This window comes from Athene cunicularia, assembly GCF_003259725.1.
Source record: "Athene cunicularia isolate RWA chromosome 1 unlocalized genomic scaffold, athCun1 chr1_part1, whole genome shotgun sequence".
Lineage (NCBI taxonomy): Eukaryota > Metazoa > Chordata > Aves > Strigiformes > Strigidae > Athene > Athene cunicularia.
Genome location: NW_020799091.1, coordinates 95,923,617 through 95,944,788, shown reverse-complemented (window position 1 = coordinate 95,944,788; position 21,172 = coordinate 95,923,617). Strand labels below are relative to the sequence as shown.

The 21,172-nt window shown below is 34.9% G+C and overlaps 1 protein-coding gene across 1 annotated transcript in view; it reads right to left on the bottom strand.

The window, feature by feature from the left end:
• BRWD1 (bromodomain and WD repeat domain containing 1) overlaps positions 1 to 21,172 on the bottom strand; it is a 58,033-nt gene that overhangs the window by 15,794 nt on the left and 21,067 nt on the right. Inside the window, exons 20-33 of the mRNA XM_026842677.1 lie at positions 20,179 to 20,319; positions 18,040 to 18,125; positions 16,937 to 17,132; positions 15,823 to 15,939; positions 15,616 to 15,723; positions 15,114 to 15,238; positions 14,911 to 14,993; positions 14,405 to 14,516; positions 8,660 to 8,721; positions 4,550 to 4,705; positions 4,149 to 4,269; positions 2,488 to 2,613; positions 1,763 to 1,838; positions 479 to 523 (exon numbers count right to left, since the gene is read on the bottom strand). Coding sequence (XP_026698478.1) covers positions 479 to 523; positions 1,763 to 1,838; positions 2,488 to 2,613; positions 4,149 to 4,269; positions 4,550 to 4,705; positions 8,660 to 8,721; positions 14,405 to 14,516; positions 14,911 to 14,993; positions 15,114 to 15,238; positions 15,616 to 15,723; positions 15,823 to 15,939; positions 16,937 to 17,132; positions 18,040 to 18,125; positions 20,179 to 20,319 — 1,554 coding nt within the window. The remainder of the gene's footprint in view (positions 1 to 478; positions 524 to 1,762; positions 1,839 to 2,487; positions 2,614 to 4,148; positions 4,270 to 4,549; positions 4,706 to 8,659; positions 8,722 to 14,404; positions 14,517 to 14,910; positions 14,994 to 15,113; positions 15,239 to 15,615; positions 15,724 to 15,822; positions 15,940 to 16,936; positions 17,133 to 18,039; positions 18,126 to 20,178; positions 20,320 to 21,172) is intronic.

Below are 21,172 nucleotides of genomic sequence, written 5' to 3'. Positions count from 1 at the left end.
GATTTTTTTTAATCCTTATTAGTAAACTGACAAATTATAAAACTTTTACTATCTTTCAAGGGTTCTTTTATACTAAGTAACTAAGGCACAAAGAAATATACCCTCTGATAACAAATTCTCAAAAATTGTGAATAATATCCATCACTCAAAATATTTTTTCCAAGCATCTCAGATGAATAATGCTTTTAATATTTCAATATCATACAAATAACTGAAAACTGTTACGCTGAATCAGACTGGTATTCAACTTGTAAGTTAAGATTTTCCTAGAAAACTAAACAGAACAAGTACAGAAGCATTAAAACAACAAAGACCTACTTAAGCAAAGTTTTTACTTCCTTAATACCACTAGAAAATTTCTGTTCTATGATTGTTATAAAACCTAGCATCACTCCTACAGAATTTCAATATAGTCCAGTAAACAATTTTTCCTGCCAGACCTCATTTGGGTATATACAGTAAAGATTAGTAAACTCACTTTTCTTCTTCTATATGTTGTTCTTGGAAGACATTTTTCATCATCCTGGACAAAATAAAATAAAATCATCTTTAAAATTACAGATGAAAGAATAGATAATGGGTGCTCAAAGTGTCACTAAATTTGATACTGTGGTAAAAATAGATTTTTATTCTAATTTGTCTCAATAAGACAGAAGATGAGCATATAAAAAAATACAACCACAGCATTTGAGAGACTTGGAAAGCAAGATCCTAGATACCACCACTGAAGATTCTCAACTCCAACTCCTGTCCTTAATACAAAAGAAAAACCACCACCAGAAACTGGAATGAGAAGATACCCATCAGCTTTGAACCTCAATGCTAAAGCTTATTAGTGAATTGAATTACCGATAATAAAGGTTACAGAAGTTTCTCATTTTATTTGTCTCAAGTTTAGGAAAAGACATCCTGTGATCGTTACTTTTGGTGAAAAGAAAACCTTAACAATGTGGATGTAGTAAGGTGATGCTAAAACAGCAAGATAAAGAACCAAAATGACTCAGTGTAATTTTTTCCCTACTTATTAACCTGCAAGGGAGAACAGCTACTCTGCGACTTTATGAAGCCTTGTCAGCAAATGCCAAATTAGAAATCACAGTGTGGAAGAAACATCAGTTTGGGCAGCTTTGGGTACGTTATTAAACGTACAGCACTGCAGATAGCATTTGCTGCATAACAACAATGCATATTTACCTCTATCAGATTTAAGATAAATGCACTTTATTAAATTCTCAGTGAGGCGTGCAAATTTGATGCATGATTCATATTGTGGTATAGAGAGAAACTGAGAGCCAAGCATGACTGCAATAGCTATACAACTTGTCAGCTTTTAGCATTTGTGACTAGTATCAATGATAATTTTGACCTTAAAAATAATCAGATGCATATAATTAAAAATACAGTGAAAGATAGCTATTCATGTACTCTTGTAATATTTCTCTTACATTACTGCACATTAATATGCTTCAGAAATAGTGCCACTCACAAAACATGCATTTTTTTCTAGTTGATGGCACTGTTATAGTACAAAATACATATTTTTATACTTAATACTGACAACTCAATTATCTTAATAAAGCATCTCTTTACATCATTCCCCACATTTATAATATATTCCATGTTTATATTAGCTATGTAAAAGTATAAACACACACAAACATATCTCTAAGAATAACTGAGCAATTTTACCAAAAGTATTTGAAAGCTGCTGGTATTTTCTTACCATCATACAGTATTGGAATTATCCACAATAAAAGCTTACCAGATCAGCATCAAGACAATCTTGTTCATCATCTGTTGTGCTACATAGTTCAAATATGTTTGTACAGTCCTGATCACTGTAATGCAATTAAATCTCTGTTACTGGAATAGCAAAAACATAACTATCATTTCCTAGATTAAACAGTCACAACCAAAAGCTACACATAAACTGGAAAACAGTAACTAAGAATTAAATAAAATATAAAAATTGCAAGATGATTATAGTATTAACGAAGTAATGCTATGCCTAAAAACCTGCTATACTGTGCGTTCAGAAGCGAGGGGAGGAGGGTGAAATTAGCATGAGGGATTTGAGGAAGACCTTCACACCTGATCTACCTGCAGGAAGACTGCCTACACTAACATTTTTCAAAATAAACCTCTCAACTGAAGTAAGCCAAGCAAGCTGCAACAGGAACTTCTAGACATGGGCTAGGCAGGACAGAACTTACTTGAGAGGTTGAGCTACTTTCACATCAAGTGACTATAAATACCAGTGACTGCTATTAAGGGAAAAAGTTAAAATGTCTCTATGCCGAACATTAAGTATTTCCCTTGCTAAGATAATACTCAAAAAGAATTATGCAACTGTCCTGAAGTGCATTAAAAAATAGTAAGAAATCAAAAGAAGTAGAATTCACAATAAAGGGATATTAAGATGCTTATACTCTCCCACTATTTAAGAGCATTGGTATTCAAGCACTATTTAGATTAAAATGCACTTACTTGATAAACTTTAAGAGCTGGGTAGTGATCTTTTTTGCAGCTCTAGCAATAGCACTTCCAGGTTCATTGAAGGTCCTAGCATTGCTTTCAATGTATCTTACTTCCCAAACCAATGCAGAGATTCTCCTTAAAATTAAAAAATATTGCACCTTTAGTACTAAGCTGGAAAGCTTAAAAACTGCAAAAATTACATCTTAGTAATTTTCTATCCATATTAGATTAAGATATATTCCTTTAGGTCTCCTTAGACCAGTCTCAAACTTTTCATTCACGTGAAACACTGAAGTATGTGCATATGTATACATATACAGACACACACACTCAAGGAAGCAAACCCAACAATGCACATCTTTGCTCACTCGTTTTCCAACTCATTATTGATAATTCATCTTCAGAAAGTTTGCAAAATTTTAGCACACTTTAGTTTCATTCTTAAAATTCAGTTAATACAACTAGCCAAGTAAGCACTAGCATTTGTTACCATTAAATTAAAAACATCACTGAAATAATACTGAGGATTGTGGATTCCCTGGATTCTTTAAAAACGCATGCATTTTTAAAAAGCTTATATTTGACCTTATTTAAAAAGGAGGGGGAAAAAGTACTATTTAACCATCACCGTAAATGTTAACATTTATTCTGGAAACATCAGAAGTTGCTTGTTGCAATGCCCTATCAAATGGAACACAAGTTGTGTAGTATCTTGGTAATTTTTAACTAAGGAACACAAGGCACAAGCAATTAAAAAAAAAAAAAAAAAGAGAGCAACAAGAAGCTTAGTCTACTTATGTTTTTAAAGACATCTCAGCTATGATGTTCTTTTCTGTCTTCCCTCAAACTCCTTGCCTTGAGGTCAACTGACCAAAGCAGTGCCCTCTATAACATGATTTGTAGAAACTGCTACAAATTAAAACTGCAGGTTGATAGAAATGAGCTAGAACAACTAAGTAATTCCATTTTTGTAATTCATTTTTCCAATTCCTTATAATTGTGAAGCAGAGATACCTCATATTTGCAGATTTTCACCTATAGAATTTCAAACTATTTCCCAAGACATTATTTCAGTCTTATGTAGGAGGAAAACAACTATGAATGTCTCTTCACTGTATTTACAGACACACTGAATGCAAGTCCAGATAAAGAAGACCCTTAGATTTCTTTCAGATCTATGGACACGCAGCACACCCAGAAAATCATAACAGTATCATCACTTCAGTTTCTTCCCTCTTCTCTACATTACTAAGTGCTTAAGAGCTTAACCCTCTTCAAAGTAAATTAAGTACAGCACTTCAAAATCTGAATTATGTTTTCAGCACTAAAATAACTTCAATTTTTTTAATACTTGCTAATTTTAAATAGCACATTTCTCAAAGAAAGAATGTCAGTGTTTATGAATGTCAGTCTGAAAACAGGGTCACTATAGGCTGAAATCAGCAGTCTTAAGAACTAAGAAACATAATGAAAATTAATATAATGTTGCAGTTATGAAGCATCAGAGTCCTGCTATGAAACACTAGTAATGCTCAGTTCAGGCACTGGACTATTGGTTTGCAGAATGTTTGTAAAAATAGTAATTGCTCTTCTTACTAAAAAGTTTCAATCTTCTCACAATGGACAAACTCAAGGCCACATTCCTGCTTGTTTCTACTGCTAGTACTAACCTGTAAAATCGGTTAGCCAGTCTCGTCCGAATAGTGTTCAGGTCTGTTGGGTAAGCAATCACGGTACAGTACTTGGGATATGTACACAGGTCAACTGGACCGGCAAAAGCTGCTGAAATATCTGTTAAGAAACAGACAGATTAATGAAACTATTTCAAGGCTTGTATGCATATGACAATCAAGACAGGTGTTCAATTACCATGTATACTTTTTAGAAAATCAATGATGTATAAAAAATAGAAAAATCTCAGTAGAGACAAAGAACTGCACATAAATATGTATGAACACTTAATTTACTTTTATCACAGGGTATTTTTAAAGGATGCAACAGATACTGCAGGAACCTGTTTATAAATATAACGTTAGGAGAAAACTATCTAAATCTTCGATTATATGCTCACCAAGAGTCAGAAGCTGATCAATACCACTGATAATCCGTTCACATGCTTCATCACGAGACCTCATCCCCCACTCTCCTTCTTGGGGTTTGTATAGTAGCTTCTCCACCTCTTCAAAAGTCACAGAAACACTAGCTCCTAATTCTTCAGGCTGATCAACTGAAGAGTGATAGCAAATAGGAAAGAGTAAGAAGTGAGAACACAAAACAACAAGATAAAAGTACTCAACTCACGCTTACTAAATACTCATATGCTCATAACTGACAAGAAAACTCTTGCCTTAAAGCAGAGTTTGATAAGACAAGACTACACGGAAAAGAAGTACACAAAATGCATAAAATAGCAAAGATATCCTTTACTTGCCTTTTATGCAATTCTTAAATTCCAGAAGACTCTTTCCTATCTTCATCTAAGCACTAGACTTAAAAACAGGACTTCAACTCAGAAGAGTTGTTTATATGTTTTTGTTTCAAATGCACGCTCTAAACTTTACAGGATCATAACTTAGTTTGAGTCAATTTGTGCCCCCAACCTTTAAACACATGCAAGATTGGCAATACACTTTGTAACATCCTTCCTGGTATTGACAACTCGTCTTTCAGATGTTTTTAAAAATATTTGTTTTGAACATGGCAGATATCATTTCAAAGCAATAAGAACTACTAGAAATATAAAGCTGTGAGGTACAGTTCTGTGGAGTTATGCTTCCAAAGACTAATGCAATCTGACCAATGCAGTGATTGAGTGGATAATGTATTATCCCCCTCAACTCCACATATCAGTTTTAGTACATCTGCAGCTTCTGCAGTTTGATTTATTTTTGAAAAGCTAAATTCCTCATTTCATTTGAGCACTTGAAAAGGAAGAAGCATGTCAAGGTTCCTGATCAGACACTATGGGCAGGCAAAATCACTTCTTTGTACTGATTAGGACAACTGAAATTAGCAGATAATTTTTTTTTTATTAGCAGATAAATTCAAAAGTATAAAGTCTGTAGGCTTATAGCTAGAAACTAACAGTAAGAACTTCAATTAGCATCTAAGAGTCTGTCCATTAAAAATGAAAGCAAGAAAGAAGATAGGATCCTAGTTATAATAACTATAATCCATGAATATGTTGCATACAAATTCTAAAATATATTTCAGCTACAACTACTGAGGGAAAAAAGATCAAGCTTTTAGTGGGGGATCTTCTAAGTTTACAAAAAAGACTTTTTTTTTTTTTTCTTCAGCTGAACAGGGTTAGTCTTAATCACCTAAAGTAATTTCTAGTGCTCTGTTCATTTTTGCACTGATGGAGCCCTACCAGTATGTTATCCACTGAAATAATAATAAAGATGAAGCAGTTCTTCAAGAAACAAATGGATTAAATACAAAAGGTACTAGGAAAAGCTGAAGGGGCAGAGCTGACTCACTTAAATGATCATTCTACCTCATCTTTAAGCTGAAATAAACCCTGCAAACAAACTTCCTGGAGACAACTCTAGAGAATGCAGCAAATAATGCTTCTATACTTACACAGGACTACAAGAACTCAACATGGTATCTGGTACTCCATTACATGAGTGCTCAAGTGGGATTTTCTCCTGCAGGAGTAACAACTAAAGCAGAATGACAGACTAAACCAAACTGTCCTCAACAAGCATGTAAAGATCTCTACTTTGTTCTTTGCAGCACTGTTATATATGACTTTGAATACTTGTCATAACTCTTGGCATGGTTTTTATATTTTTATATATATATATATATACACATACATACATATGTGTGTGTGTGTGTGTGTGTGTGTGTGTATATATATATAAAAATATATGTATAAAAAAATAACACGACCAAATGGTCTAATCTTCAGGAGTAAATGGGTCACAAAGATGAAACCCCAGGAGGAGGGTTGTAGTGCTTACACTACGAGTAAAGACAGTTAATATACAAAACAACCAGTCCACACCAATAGTGGTTTAGTAAGCAGGCTGCTGAACACTGAACTTTCAGGTCCATATGCACCACCTTTTCCTGGTCTCGACAGCACTGTCCCTGACTAGACAAGAGTTTGACACCGGATACTTTAACTTGATGATGAGACAATTTTTGTCATGAGACAAAACTTACACTTGCAGGACACAAAATGTAGTTAATTAAAGTTGTGACCTGCTAGTTAGTCTAACTTTAGTGCTGTTCTTTTCCCATATGCCTATCTTAGCAAATGAAATGACTAAGTATTATTCTGAGAGAAGAGTGGCGATGTGAGGTACAATTTCAATTTGATCTTTAAGACATTCAATTGAAGAAAGGACAAGAAAGCAAAGGAGGAGGGGTTTAGCCCTGTTTTATACTATATTGTTAACATAACAATGCTTTCTATAAATGCACAAAACGTTTCTGTAAGAGCTTTACTTCCCTACAGAGTGCCATTTTCTGCCTGGAAAGAAAGGTAGAAAATAAGGAGTTCTGGATTGTCTTCAGACAGTTTTTGTTCTTCCTCTAGCCTAGTGTCTGCTTTGGTATGTACTCTTGACCTGTTCAGAGGATGTTCTTCTCAACTCTTTGACCCTGTCCACAAAACATACCAGCTTTTGGGGGTGGGGTGTGTGTGTGTCCCTTCCCAGTCTTCCTATGTTAAAACTCGTAGCTCCTTGGATCAATCAAACCTTAAGCTCTTAACATAGCAAAGTAACAACTTACTAGATCAAACAAAGAAGTTACAATTTGCTTCTTATATAGCTATTAAATGATGACTTACAGATGTAAAACTGTCCAGATTTAGATTAGTGTCTGTAAGATGTCTCTGTCATTACATTGCCAGTGTAGCAATTTCAAAAATTCTAGTTCCTTTATGTGATCAAATGTAAGTGGTTGAGAACACTACTCTTTTTATTTCAATCCACAGGAGGAAGAAGTGATAACTAATACACTGATATCAACAGCAACTTAAACTACAGTACATAGCATTCAGAAGAAATCGATACAATTTGTCCTGTAACAAAATAAATCCGAAATTAAGGTCACATGTAAGGCTGGTGAGCCTATAACAATAATATGACTGCCTCTCAGTGACATATATGGGAAGCATTAACCAGTTCATGATGGGTAAGAAAAGCTCCTGTGTGTTAGGAGACAGATGCTGGTGATGAGAAAATGGAATGTTTCAGTTAAATCTGTGTGTGTGTGTAAAGCCAAAATCCTGCTCATTACTTGATTTCTATAAATTAAAATATATAAATATTTCAATTTCAAATTGATTTCAGACTGTTTTGCAGAATTTGTCATCACAAGATATGACTGAAGCAGCAGCCAGCTAACACTTCAGATTAAAGTCAGGTGGCTACTGAGAACATCCACATGTGTACAGTATATTCATAAGAAAGAAATATAGCTTAAGCCTTTCCGGTGTCTGGGAAATGAGTTAACTCCTAGCAAAGGTTATTAAGAAAATTAGTGTATTTTTGACAGCTTATTCAGTAACTACTCTCTCAGTATATCACAAACTTTCTTCCCTCCACCCAACTGGTACTGACAAGTATTGGAAAACTTAATTGAGTAAGACAAACCAGGAATCCAAGTGTTTACAGTTAATTTAGATTTGACTAGCAAACTTTATAAATTGCTGGTTTTAAACTATATGCATAAGGATTTGCTGACTGGAAGTTATTTTATACATATTCTTCCCCGACAGCCTTATACTATAGTGTATTACAGCAAACTATTTTTTCTGAAACTTGAGATGGTTTGAAACTTGACTTGGAAGTAGCAGGCTTAACTGCATAAGCCAGAGCTACACATTTGAAGTATTTCCTTCAGAATTGCTCTGGATGATGCAAAGGGAAAAATACACGTATATTCAGGTATTTCACCCAATCTGAAGCAGGACTGTCTTTAAGAACTTTCTTGCCTAAATTCACAAAAACAGCCTGCTGACATTCTCTATAATTTAAAGGATAAATATTACCATATCAGTTCCACCTACTAAGTAGATATGCACAATGGATATGGTATTCAGATGACTTAGTGGCAAGTCGCAAGCAAGGTAAGAATCACCTAAGGTCCACTACATGCACGAAATGAAGGAACTGGAAGAAACACATTAAATTGTTTTATTAAGTGAGTTTCCACCTACCATTATCAGGAACTGGTTCCATGTCCCATGGGCTAAGCTTTTCAATTTCACCGTTGTCCCATCTGAGTCATCAAGTTAAAAGAATAATAATAGTTATCTTAAGAAGTATTCTCTCCAAGAATACTGAAATTACAGCTATTTTTAGGTATTAATAGAATATACTGTATAAACATGCATATAAACAAAAGCATTAGGTAGCAATCAGCTGTCTCAGTGCAAGAAAAACATTCTTTGTAATGAATTTCAAATTAAAATTGTGCTCCTGATTTTGGTTATATGCAACTTAACTAATACAAAAATCAATTTTACAAAGCCTGTATCAAGAAGTTGCAGAAGAAAAATAAGTCATACACTTGGAAAAAATGAAGTAACAACACCAAGGGGAAGCTATAAGATAAAACACACAGAGGAGAGGATTTTTTTTGCTAACTCCAACAGTAGTTGTGCAAGTCCATGGAATGTTTCAGAGAAAGGAAGAACAGCAGGTGAGGTATTTGGTACATTAACATTTCATTTTATTAGGCATACTACATTAAGACAAAGAAAATGGTATATCTAAAAGTAAGAAACTAAAGTAAGGACCAAGAGGAAGGAAATGCAGTTGATGTCAATAGTGTATATGTATATTCACTCTGATACTTGACTATTAGGTATGAATATCATTTTGAGATCTCTCCAGATCCTACAAGATTTGGACAGATTTTTACATGTTTTTAACAACACCAAAGAAAAAGAATTTTGGTATTTCAAATATAAGAAATGCCTTACTGGATCAGCTTAATACCCTACTGGTCCAGCTAGACCAGTAATTACCTGTCTTTGAAACTATTACTGGAAGATGACCATATGATTCTGGTACAACGTCCATTCTGCTCGTACTTCCAGTACTCATGATCACTGTATTCCTCTAGCCATGTTTGTGAATACACCCCAACTTATTCCCTTTAGTGTCTGTTTATTTTTGTTTAATACCTTTTTGAGCCTGCTAATACTGTTTCCATAGCCTCCTGTGTAAATGTATTTATCAACTTGACTACTTGCAATGTTAAAAAACCCAAACCCATCTAAACAAATCCTCTACGGATTTCAACATGCATCTCTAGTTCTGTCACTACAGAATTTGGTGAATAATTCTCTACTGACCTTGCCTATCACCTTTATGATTTTGTGAACTATCAACATACCCCTTTCACCCTTCTATCTGGAGAGTCACATTTTTTAAGTCTTAACCCACATCTGCTTCATACTCTTAATCATTTTAGTTGACCTTCTCTAAAGGAAGGTACCTTTAGATGCTATTACCCAAAGTGCACCAAGACATCAGTACACCACAATTCTGGAAAGCAGTGAACAATACTGTTTTGTCTTTGATATCCTTTCTGATGGTGGCCAAAGTTTTTGTAGCTGCCACTGTACACACAGCTGACATTGAGAACTGTCAATGACTACCTCAGCATTTCTGTCTTCAGCTGAATGTACTAATGAGCTCACTGTTATATAAGCATAAATAAGACCATTGTTCCCTCAGGTGTCCTACTTAACATACATCTGCCCTGAAAATTACCTGGCACTTTTTTTACCCAGTTTTATGAGGTCCTTCTGGAAGTCCTCACCTTCATGGTGATAACTGACTACTACCTGAAATGACTTGCAGTATTTACAGACCTTGGATATTTCACTGTGCACGCGCCCTCCAAGAGGCTTAGAAGGACACTGATTAAAGTGGTCCCAGCACCAATTCCAGGGGGAGCTCACTACTCCAGCCTGAAATATAATTGTGAAGAACCACTCTTTTGCACCCTATCCTTTAACCAATTTTAAACACAAAGTATTTCCTCCAATCCTGTGTCATCTTAGTTTCTCTTGGAAGAGAAATCCTGTCACAGGTTTCTTTAAAAAATCCAAATATATGCTGTCTACTGTCCACTTTATTCATATGCTTACTAACAAAGTCACAGAACTTTAAAAGGGGTTGAGAGACAGAACTTTCCTGTACAAATGCAGTGCGGTTCTTTCCTGCGGCTGAGTTTATCCTTATGCTCAGTAGTATTATTCTTTATTATAGGTACATACCGGAAACTTGAAATCAAATGTATCAGTCTACAGCTTACCAGTTTCCCTCCAGAGCCTTTTCTGTTGGCAGGAGTTACAATAGCAATCTGCCAGTACAGTGTCCAACTGCAGGAGAGTTTGCAACTTTGACAGGAGTTTCCTAACAGAGTTCTCTCACTGCCAATGTGAATGCCACCTGCTTCTTATAATTTAATAAATAGATATCTGGTGTAATACCTCCTGTGTATTTTTTTCAAACAAACTAAAAACTGAAGTGATAATCCTCATAATATTTTATAACTAAAACTCTGCTCAGGCAAGAGCACTTCTCCATGATTTTGCTTTTATATCTCCATATGAATAGACACCCATCGACTTAAGAAAACCTGGATCTATCTACATTCAGCTTACTTGATGTTTCTGGAACTAACAGAGACTGAAGGCTCTGAAGTTTCACATGTTTGGTTCTCGTCCCTAGTTAATGTGCAATATTCAGAAGTTGTTGGTAGTTACAAATGTATATACTACTTCATAATATTACATGACAGACTTTATCAATACAGTTTAGTACAGCTTAAGCCCCATTTAGTTCCACTTGAGCTCCATTCATCCAGGTAACACAACTTAATAATATAGAAAGCTGCTTCCACACAAATACCTATTTTTATCTGGCCAATAAAATAACATTTCATTTATACACCTTCAATTTATTTATTATCTATACAACAGTGATGATGATAATTTGAGATAATTCCTAAGTGTGTGACAACCTGGTTACCAGCAATAAGACTTTCAGTTACATTACATGGCAATTACTCCCCTTCACATCATTCAAATGTGGTTTCCAACACTCTCCACCACTGAGTGTTTTGAAGCCAACTTTCAGAGGTTGTTTCTGGTATAGAAACTCCAATAAAGCTCTTTGTCTCAGAAGTGGCAAAAAACAACTGCAAATACTCAAACTCAGCTGGATTAGCAGAATTCTAACATCTGAAAAAGCATCATAACCTAAATCCTGAGTGGAGAAATGGCATATTGCTGTTTGTCCAAGACAGTCACAACCACTTGTGTTTAGGTTGATTTTTCCCATTTAAGCATATGTAAAATGAAGTGCATTTAAAAATCTTTTTGCATCCAATGTATAAAGCATAGGAATGCAAATTAGGAAGCTACTGCTGCTGAACCACATGCAGATTTCTTGGGGAGACAAGATTCTTGAAGAGAGGACTGTATTTACAAAAAGAGCTAAGGACCCAGCCAAGTCACAAAACCAAGCTATACCTGCAAAACACTCCAGACATTTTCATCCATAGAGCTCTCTTTTGAAAGTGGTCTTTAAAGAGTACTGTATTCCTTACCTATTCAATTATTAAGCTAACTTCAAAGCAGATCTAGACTTTTCTCTGTTAAAGGCTGGTGCATTAAAATATTGAAATATCCTTCAGCATTCACAAAAAAAAAAAAAAGTCTAGGAAACTGGCTACAGGCTCTTTTTCATTACTGGAAACTTGATTTTGAACTGGCCAAGAAAACAACCAAAACCTCCATTTAAATTTACCCTTAAGGAACAACTGTGGTCACAAGAAAACATATCAAAGATATAACATACGCAAGGTAACATATTCCCCATGGCGTCATTACAAAGTGTTTGAGCTATCTAACAGATAAAATGTAGTACTCTGAAATAAGATTTAGTTATATTTTCATACTGGTATTTGGATTCAGTAGATTTTTACTCTGTACATCATTTTACAAAACAAGGAAAAATATACTAGCTAGTATACTAATATACTAATATACTAGTAACTTGAACTATTTTTACCCCTACATTACCTTGCAAGAGATATGCTCCAAGTGTAATGTCCCTCAGGCCTGGGACATAAGTAAGATCCAGCACAATTTTAGTTTGTCAAGATCCTCTCTTTAGGTAAGAGAAGAATCCAAAGGAGAATGAAATAAGGACATGAAATCAATGTACATATAGTCTGGATTTCAGTTTTTCATCTGTATGTACTTTCTCATTGTGGGTGATAAAGCAGCTGTCAAAGAAAACCCAAGTATTTGCACATACTGGCAGATTTGTTATACATGGAGCAGAATTAGCTTTATCACTGTCAGGAACACGAAGGAGTTTATGGTCAGATGATCTGTTGTAGAGACTTAATGTTGATACCACTTTTATTTATGGCACATCAAGAATGCCAATTTGCTAACTGTAGCTGTAGAAGCAAAAGTGAAAATTCACTTGCCAAAACCATACAGGCAAGAACTTCAATCCGGAAGTTACTTACACCATCCCACTAAGGAAAAGTGAAGTAGATGAAACAAGGAACCAAAATATCTAACACAGTCTTGGCACTCAGAATTTTCTATTAGCTACAAGTACTTCCTTTCTTCAGGATGAGTGACAGGTTCTAAAGCCTCTGAGGGGAAAAAAAACCCTCTACAATAAAGCTCTGAATATCAAATATACTGTAAAAGACATGGGAAAGTCTCTGGTCATGACAGAAATAGGAATATTACATATGTACTGATATTGTATGTTGACTGTTCCTTACAGTCCTCCTTTGCTAGGGGAATCCAAAGCAAGCAAGATCCCAGAACCATTTCCAGACAACTTAGACAGGCAGGACAAAAGACAATACTCTGGCTCTGAGCATTGAGGTCCAGAGTTAACTTTGCTCACTTTTCTTCTCCTTTGTGTGAAGGACCTCTTTGTTAATATGAAAGAAGGTGCACAGGAACACCAGTGTCAAACTGCCGTGGGGGCATAGTAGGGAGTAATTTGTCCAAACACACCCTGGCAAAGAAGGTATAGGTCCAACTATCTTGTTACCAGTTTGACTTGGGTGTTCATGGCCCTTCCTGTTTAAGTAGTTTTGGGGGTTTTTTCTCTACTTTTAATACCCTTGATTTGACCAATTTGCCATATTTTGAACAATGCACTTGATGTTATATGCCTTCATCTTGGCAGTATTATCTCCTGACAAGTAGACTGGTCAAAGGGATTTGTGTATTATAGGTAACACAGGGCTACGCTGTCTGTCAATTATCTAGCTAAATATCAACCAAAGATGAAATCAAAAGGTGAAATTGCAAGTGGGATCTATACAATAGGGAATATTGTAGAACACCAATAGGCAGCGAAGACTCAAGTTCTGTCTTCACATTCATGTGTCAACTATGAAGACAGAGCAACATTTGGAAACATCCTCTACAGGGGTCTCAAGCGATAGCATGAGATCATTTTATACATGTATTTACTCCTGTAGACTATAACATGAGAGACAGAAGTGTGAGAACTTGATACATAAGGATCATGATGTCAGCAACAACATAAGATATTCAGCATGCCACATTCAAAACCACTTATTAATGAAGAATAATAATGTACACTGGAAATTGCATTGCTTGCTTCATGGAAGTGATTCAGCACTAGTCATTACAGAAAATGATTTGCAAATGTGAAAAGAGGTCAACAACGTTTTACCACACTACTGTTCACTAAAAAATTGCTGCAAGTCATTACATATTCACACTGTGCTACATTAGGAACTTGAAACCATTAAGAAGTGATAATTCAACCAGTAAAATAATTTGAACAATTTATATATTCTCATACCAATAAGTCAGCTATGTAAGAGGCAACCCACACTACTAACATCAGAAGTGTGAAATTTTTTTTATACTTACTTAACACTGTAACACTGAAAGTGACTATCTGGATATTGAGACTGATATGGTTCTTGGCCCAACACTGTTCCAAACCACCATGCATCATCAATAATGGATCGGAACCTATCAGCTAGAGCAAAAAAAGGCTGCTTAGATACACTGCTAAGAGAAGTTATTTAACTATGCTTCTTCTACATGCAATTAGACAAACTGATTAATGTATTTCACTTTAAAGTTCTAAAACCCACTGATATTTAATAAAAGATGAGATAACTTACTACGTAAAAAAAATACAAGTGAATGAATGTCAGTATGCTTTGAAGACTGTATCTTAGATCTATGGTAACCCCTCCAAAATGCTTAGTACAGCAGTTAGTAGGCTCACATTTCTAATGGGAAAAGAAACCTTACCTACCAGAACACCCCCTGAAGTTACAAGTAGTATCTAGCATATTAGGCAATTAGCCAAGGACAAATTTTTAATTTCCAAATTGTTTACTTGAATACTTAGAAAACACACTTACAAGCTTGCCAGTTTCTTTGTCGTGCTTCATCATAGAACTGGCGTAATATAAGGAAGTCGATAACATCTGGCATATCATGGTATCTAGATAAAAAACAAACAAACCAACCAACCCTTTCACGTGTGTGCCTTTGGGCTTCAGGAAAAAGCCTAGAAAAAACCCATATTTTTAAGTACTTTCCAGAAAAATGAAGAGGCACATACCTGATGGAAAATGATTTGTCCGTATGCTTTCCAGTGGCATGATCTATAAAGGCAAGCTTGAGGCAACACAATGTGGGAGGACCAACTTCATATCTAATTCCAACAATTTTTACCAACTCCTGATCCTACAGGTAAGAATAAACAGTTTCAGCAAGTATTACCTTCTGGACTATGCACAGAACTATTAATTTAACATTAGTTAACCAAGCACAGGAATTGTACCCACATCAAAAAGCCAGAAATACCAAAACTGTATTTGAGATTTCAATGGAAGACAGTCTGTCAGACTTGGCAATCTTAACACAGCTATTTGTATTTGGGCTTTCCACAGGTAACTCTGAAGATACTCTGGTAACTGAAGACACTTTACTCTGTTGTTTCCACAAGGAAACATTATGGGAAATGGCAAAAACTCACAAATCAGTGTTTTGCAAACAGTGTAATACAACTTCATTCACAGACTACTAGTATTGAACCCACAGTATCTTCAGTGCAGACCTACCCTAAGAACTACTTTTCTCCATGGCTCCTTGTGAGGATTCAGTTCATAAATGTTATTTCTTCTAACTGCTTCAATGTAAGCTTCATGTCCTTGCCGAAAATATATTACCTAAAAAACATCCCCAAAACGTAAATGTTTTCCTATATTTAGTAACTATAGTAATGTTAGTTAACACAAGCATTTTAAGATTTTAATCCATATTCCTACCTCATCACCCATCTGAGGTACAAAAGGGGATCTTCTAAGAGCCGTGTCTGTTATCCAAACAGGAGGATGACAATCATATGACAATTCCAAGTTTACCGGTTGTGTTGGAGAATTAGCCTTCACATTTAATAAAGAGCAAAATTAGACATAATGAACATATTGCTGACATGACATGAAAACAACTAATTCCATTTTAATTTCGCAGACAAAAGCTTAACTTATAAAAGACTGATGTACATTTCCAAAAAGCAAAATTCCTCTAAGTCTTTGCTTGACTTGTAACTGTATTTGTAGTACTAATACTAAGCATTCCTTTCCTGTATGAAGATCTGAGTGCGCAAGATTACTATTATGAAGGTCTTAAGAGAAACAACGTTTAATAACTTATATGGCAGTCGCAGTGCCCAAATTAAAAAAAAAACCAAACTATCAATCTGCAAGAAACTACTTAAAAGATAAAAAATTATGGGAGATATTGCACAGTAAATACTCATATTAAAACAGTTCCAAAAATATAATTTTGAGAATACTTGGAAGATAGTAAAAGGATGAAGAGAAAAACATACCAAAATTACACCAAGTGTTAAAAAAAATAAAATGTTTGCCCCTTTATGGTACGAAACGGCAAATAATAACTACTGTAATTTTAAAAAGGATAACTAACTTTAAAATTTTGGTAAAAGTGAGTAGTTATTGTAACATAAAAAATTTAAAATTCAGCCCAAGTTTAAATGGCCACCATAAATACTGTGACTATATCCCATAAGTTTTCAAAAAGATATGTTAAAACCAGACAGTTTTACAGAATTTTAGTCTAATATTCTGTGTAGGTTATTTAATAATCAAATTTCCCCCTTGATACCAGCAAACTTGAAAACCTTTTTATTCGAACAGTGAAAATTTTTTCACTTGGAATGCCAAATCTTCCATGCAAATCAGCAGACACCTTGCATTTGGAATGGTTTCACATTAATTAAGGGTAGACTGTATATATTGATACCAATAACCTTGTCCAATGGCAATAACAATTACTTTAACTGTTTCCAATGAAGAGGTCTAGAAACCTGAAGAGTGAGTAGAAGAAATTAACTGTATGAAGAAATTAACTGTATACCTCCTCCTGCTTTTTTGGTTTGAGCTTTTTTCTTCTTTTCCTCCTTCTTCTCTTTGGAGGAGATGATTTCTCTGCTGATACTTCATCTTCTGAAGTACTGCAGTATCTGATAGCTTGCCGTCGAGAAGTTCGTACGGGAGGTTGTAGATTAATCCCTGCATCAGCGATCCAGTCAGAATATCTACTTGAAGAATCACTGTCCACAGTGGATGGGGTCAGGGAAAATACAAACACAGAACCAAGTTATCAGTATCTCAGAATGTTAAAAACCTTTTAGACAAATATCTGCAGGTATAGATTGCTACTGTAAGCACTATCAGAAGGTAACAATGTAACAATTATTTCATTTGATGTTTAACACAATTTTTTTGGAACACAGTAATCCAAAGCATGTGTTTTAAAAAAAGGCTGGTTAATTCTTGAATAAAATTACTTATTTTAGAAAGTTGTGCAATTACATTCTGGACTAGTTAAGAGCCCCCTCTAAAAAACACACTAGCCAAACACGAGTTTAGTTCTTTAAAGATAGTTATAGAAATTTCACAGGCAGACATTTACTTTTTTCCTCTTTCTCTTTTAGCATTTTTTAGTTCTACTACTATAGAGTTCTAGAAACTCCATTTAAAAAATCATTAAAAAAGCCATAAAGTGATTAAAAAGTTATAGACAACTTCCGTTTTAAAAAACCCCCCAAAACCTTGCAAAAAGAGTTGCAAATTTTTCCAACCGTTTTTGTAAGAGCAAGCAACTGACCGTTGCTGCATTATTAAAAAAAACAAAAACCAGAAAACCCCAAAAACAAAACCCACCACCCCTCAAAAACCAAGCAGAACAAAACACACTACAGAAAAAAAAAAATGTTCCAGACTACCTTCTTTCTACTTGCCATCTAGCAAAAAAGCAAAAGGACTTGAAACTACATTAAAAGATAGAAGTGTTTTGATGAAATGGAACCCTAAATAACAATGCAGTGTGTCAGTACAGTACTCTACAAAATATTATTACACACAAAGCACAATAAAACTTCCATACAAATTTTCACTTGCCAAAATTCAATTAAAACTCATTACAGTAAAAGTTGGGATTTGTTTCTCTGCTCTTACCTAGAACTATTACTGTTGCTTTTCTTGTCACTTCTCCACTCTTCCTCTTCATCAGATGAGCCAGAGCCCTCACTTTCTTCAGCCTCCTGAATTTAAAAATATGCAGGGTCAATCCAAAACTTTCCCATAGTACGTGTTTTATGGGTTTGAAACATAAAATACATTTCCCATTCACGGCTGCATATTAAGTTAGGAAGAAATTTGGTAAAAATAGTTGTTAAAATGGAAATGAAAGTAGTTCTTTTTTGTAGTTGATTTCAACTTACTCTATTGACCTCAGGAGCATGCTATTAATGCTTAACATCTGTATATTCACTCACATTTTACTAGCCACACACAGATCCACCTGCTGTAGCCACTCTTCACAAAGCAACATTTCTATTCCCCTACCGTAAGACAGTTCTATTTTTTTCCAATCTAAGAATAAGTTCATATCATTTATCAGAACAAAGTGACTTTGATTCCTTCAAATTCCCAATTCACGATGCTGTAATTAGGTCATGAAAAGTACACAATCTAGTTCACTGGAATGCAAAGGAAGAATATAAAGATTGCAAAGGGTACAAATCAAGGAAAAACTATCACATCTCCCATCTGCACACAACATGCAAATATTCTGTAGTATAGGAGCAGCACTTCTATGATTTTTTTTTTTCTCATTAGTTTCACAAGTTAGAATCAGGTGATTTTTCTGATCTTAGCATCAGTGATTGACCAAGTACTAATTGGGTATTCATTTGTGTATTTAAATGAAAAACTAAATAGCCAAGATACATCAAAATATATTAAAATCTAAATCATTTCCTGATTGCTGTTCAACAATTTATTTTCATTTATTTAATGTTTTAAATGTGTTTTCCATAACTGAAACAATTATAATGCATTGCTCATGTCTCAAGTTATATGTTCTCAAGCAAAAAAAACAACAAAAAATTTAACTTGCAATTTCAAGTTCAATACTGTTTGAACAAATCCAACTGATTATTTGTTTGTCATTTTCAGAGTAACAAAGCGTCTTTCCCCTAAGACCTGTTCATACACTGTACAGAATGGACAATACTAACTCAGTTCTTCTCTTTTATCCTACCACTTGTAGGATTAAAACAAAAAGCCCCCAACATTTACATCAAAGTTCAGCTTCTTATTAGTTTTATTATTATTATTGAATCTAACATCAATTCTTCAAAAATATGTAAGTACATGTAGTATTTACAGGACGCTGCACCTAACTCCTATTTGACCTTTGTGCACTTTGAATTTTTAATGTGCCAGAAGTCCCCTGTGAACTCCCCTTCCACCCTATTCCCAAAATTAGGAAAACCTTAACTTTTCACTAAATTTACATGATTGTTTTTAAACACAGGAATTCTTTAAGAGGCTAGGGTAAGAGTCCATTTCCACAGAATACCATTCTTCATCTTACTTACAAAATTATCTTCTCCTGAATGTCCCCCATTTTGTACACCATTCTTCCTTAACAAAGCAAGTGACTAGTCCAACAAGTCCAACCTTTTCTACTCTTTCCAATCCTTTCCCTTTTCCCAGTTTGAGACTATCCTTGTGTGCAAGATGAAACAACTGTAGTCCAAGCAGTCCTACTGCTGATTTACAGCATTTGATAACACAATAGTCAAAAGCTGCTGCTACCCACAAACTCCTGTTTCACCCCAAGCCAGGACTCAGCCAAGATAAATAGACTCTGTGAAAGAATCACATTACCAGACCATAACAATGCTTTATCAAGAATCTTCAGAATTTCCAGTTTTAGGTGTGTGCACAAATTTTGAAGGTTTTCAAAGAGAAATGACAAAACACATCTCAAATCCAAACTTCCCTTTAAGCCAATCTCAGTATTGTACCTCTGTTTTTTGCCTTGGGCCATGAATTTGGTTTAGAAGATTCTCAGCAAAAATAATTCAGCCATTTATAAAATAACAGGAAAGACTGCCAGTATTAAAGCAACAGATAACTAGGTATGAGAAGTGCTAGCAATAATAATGCTTACAGAAACACCTTCCCTGGTAGAAGAGATGGGTTTTTTGTTTGCTTGTTTGTTGTAAGAGAGAAAAGCCACATTTACATGAAACTTCATTATTAAGGAACTCAAGTTCTAAATACAGAACTCAGAAGAGAACTTACCTGCTCTATCAAGCCAAAGCAGTTATCTCTTTCCTCATCAGAAGACTCCAGTTGTTCAATGTTATTCCGTGTTCGGTAATTGGAATACTTCCGTCTATACAGTCTACGCTTTGACTGTATTAATGAAGACTCAGAGTCACTCTAATTTATGCAGGAAGTGAAGAAAATAAATTACATGAAGGTATATATATCGCAAACTTATGGAGGTGAAAGGGTGGCTAAGAGTACTGCTGAATGTAAAAACTGATAGTCTTATCACATCTCAGCTTGATCATGTCAAACTCCTTTTCACAAGAAATAATTTTCCTATAAGCCAATAGTTTTAAATTTGCTGTTCCCAATTTAAGATTTAGCGGTTTTTCTAAGAAACTGCTCTTCATAAACTACTATAACAAGTCCATTCACACTACCTGATAAATACATTCACAGAATCAAGACATTAACTGCCTACAATGTGCAATTCTGAGAGGACCAGGAATCCTCAACTTTCCCCAGTTAGGGGCAATATGCAGTAGAAATCTTGCATCACATTGTTTTGTACCACAAGAAACAGCGAATCAGGACACTATCTTATAAAAAAATGACAATAACCAATTTTTCTTCTTACTGATCTCTTAAAAAAAAATAGATAGTGAAAAAAACATTCAAAACTGAGCAAGTCTGTAACGGTTGCCCCATAAACAAAACATTGTTATCTAAAGTAAAATGATAAGTGAAGGAGCAATATAGTCTCTAATTCTTCAAATACAGGACCTCGAACATTCTCACTTGCACCTCAGTGCTTTAATGTGGTCTTCTAACAGCTACATTTGAAACTTCAACTATAGTAAAACCAGAATGGCCTGAAATCAAGCTTGCCCTTAAAAATTACTACCAAATACCTGAGGAAAGACTGAAAGAAAGAAGAATTCTAGGTATTCATAAAAATAAATCAGACCTTGTCCTGTAATAAGCGGAAGCTTAATCACCAAGACCCTTTGAAGACCATACCTTC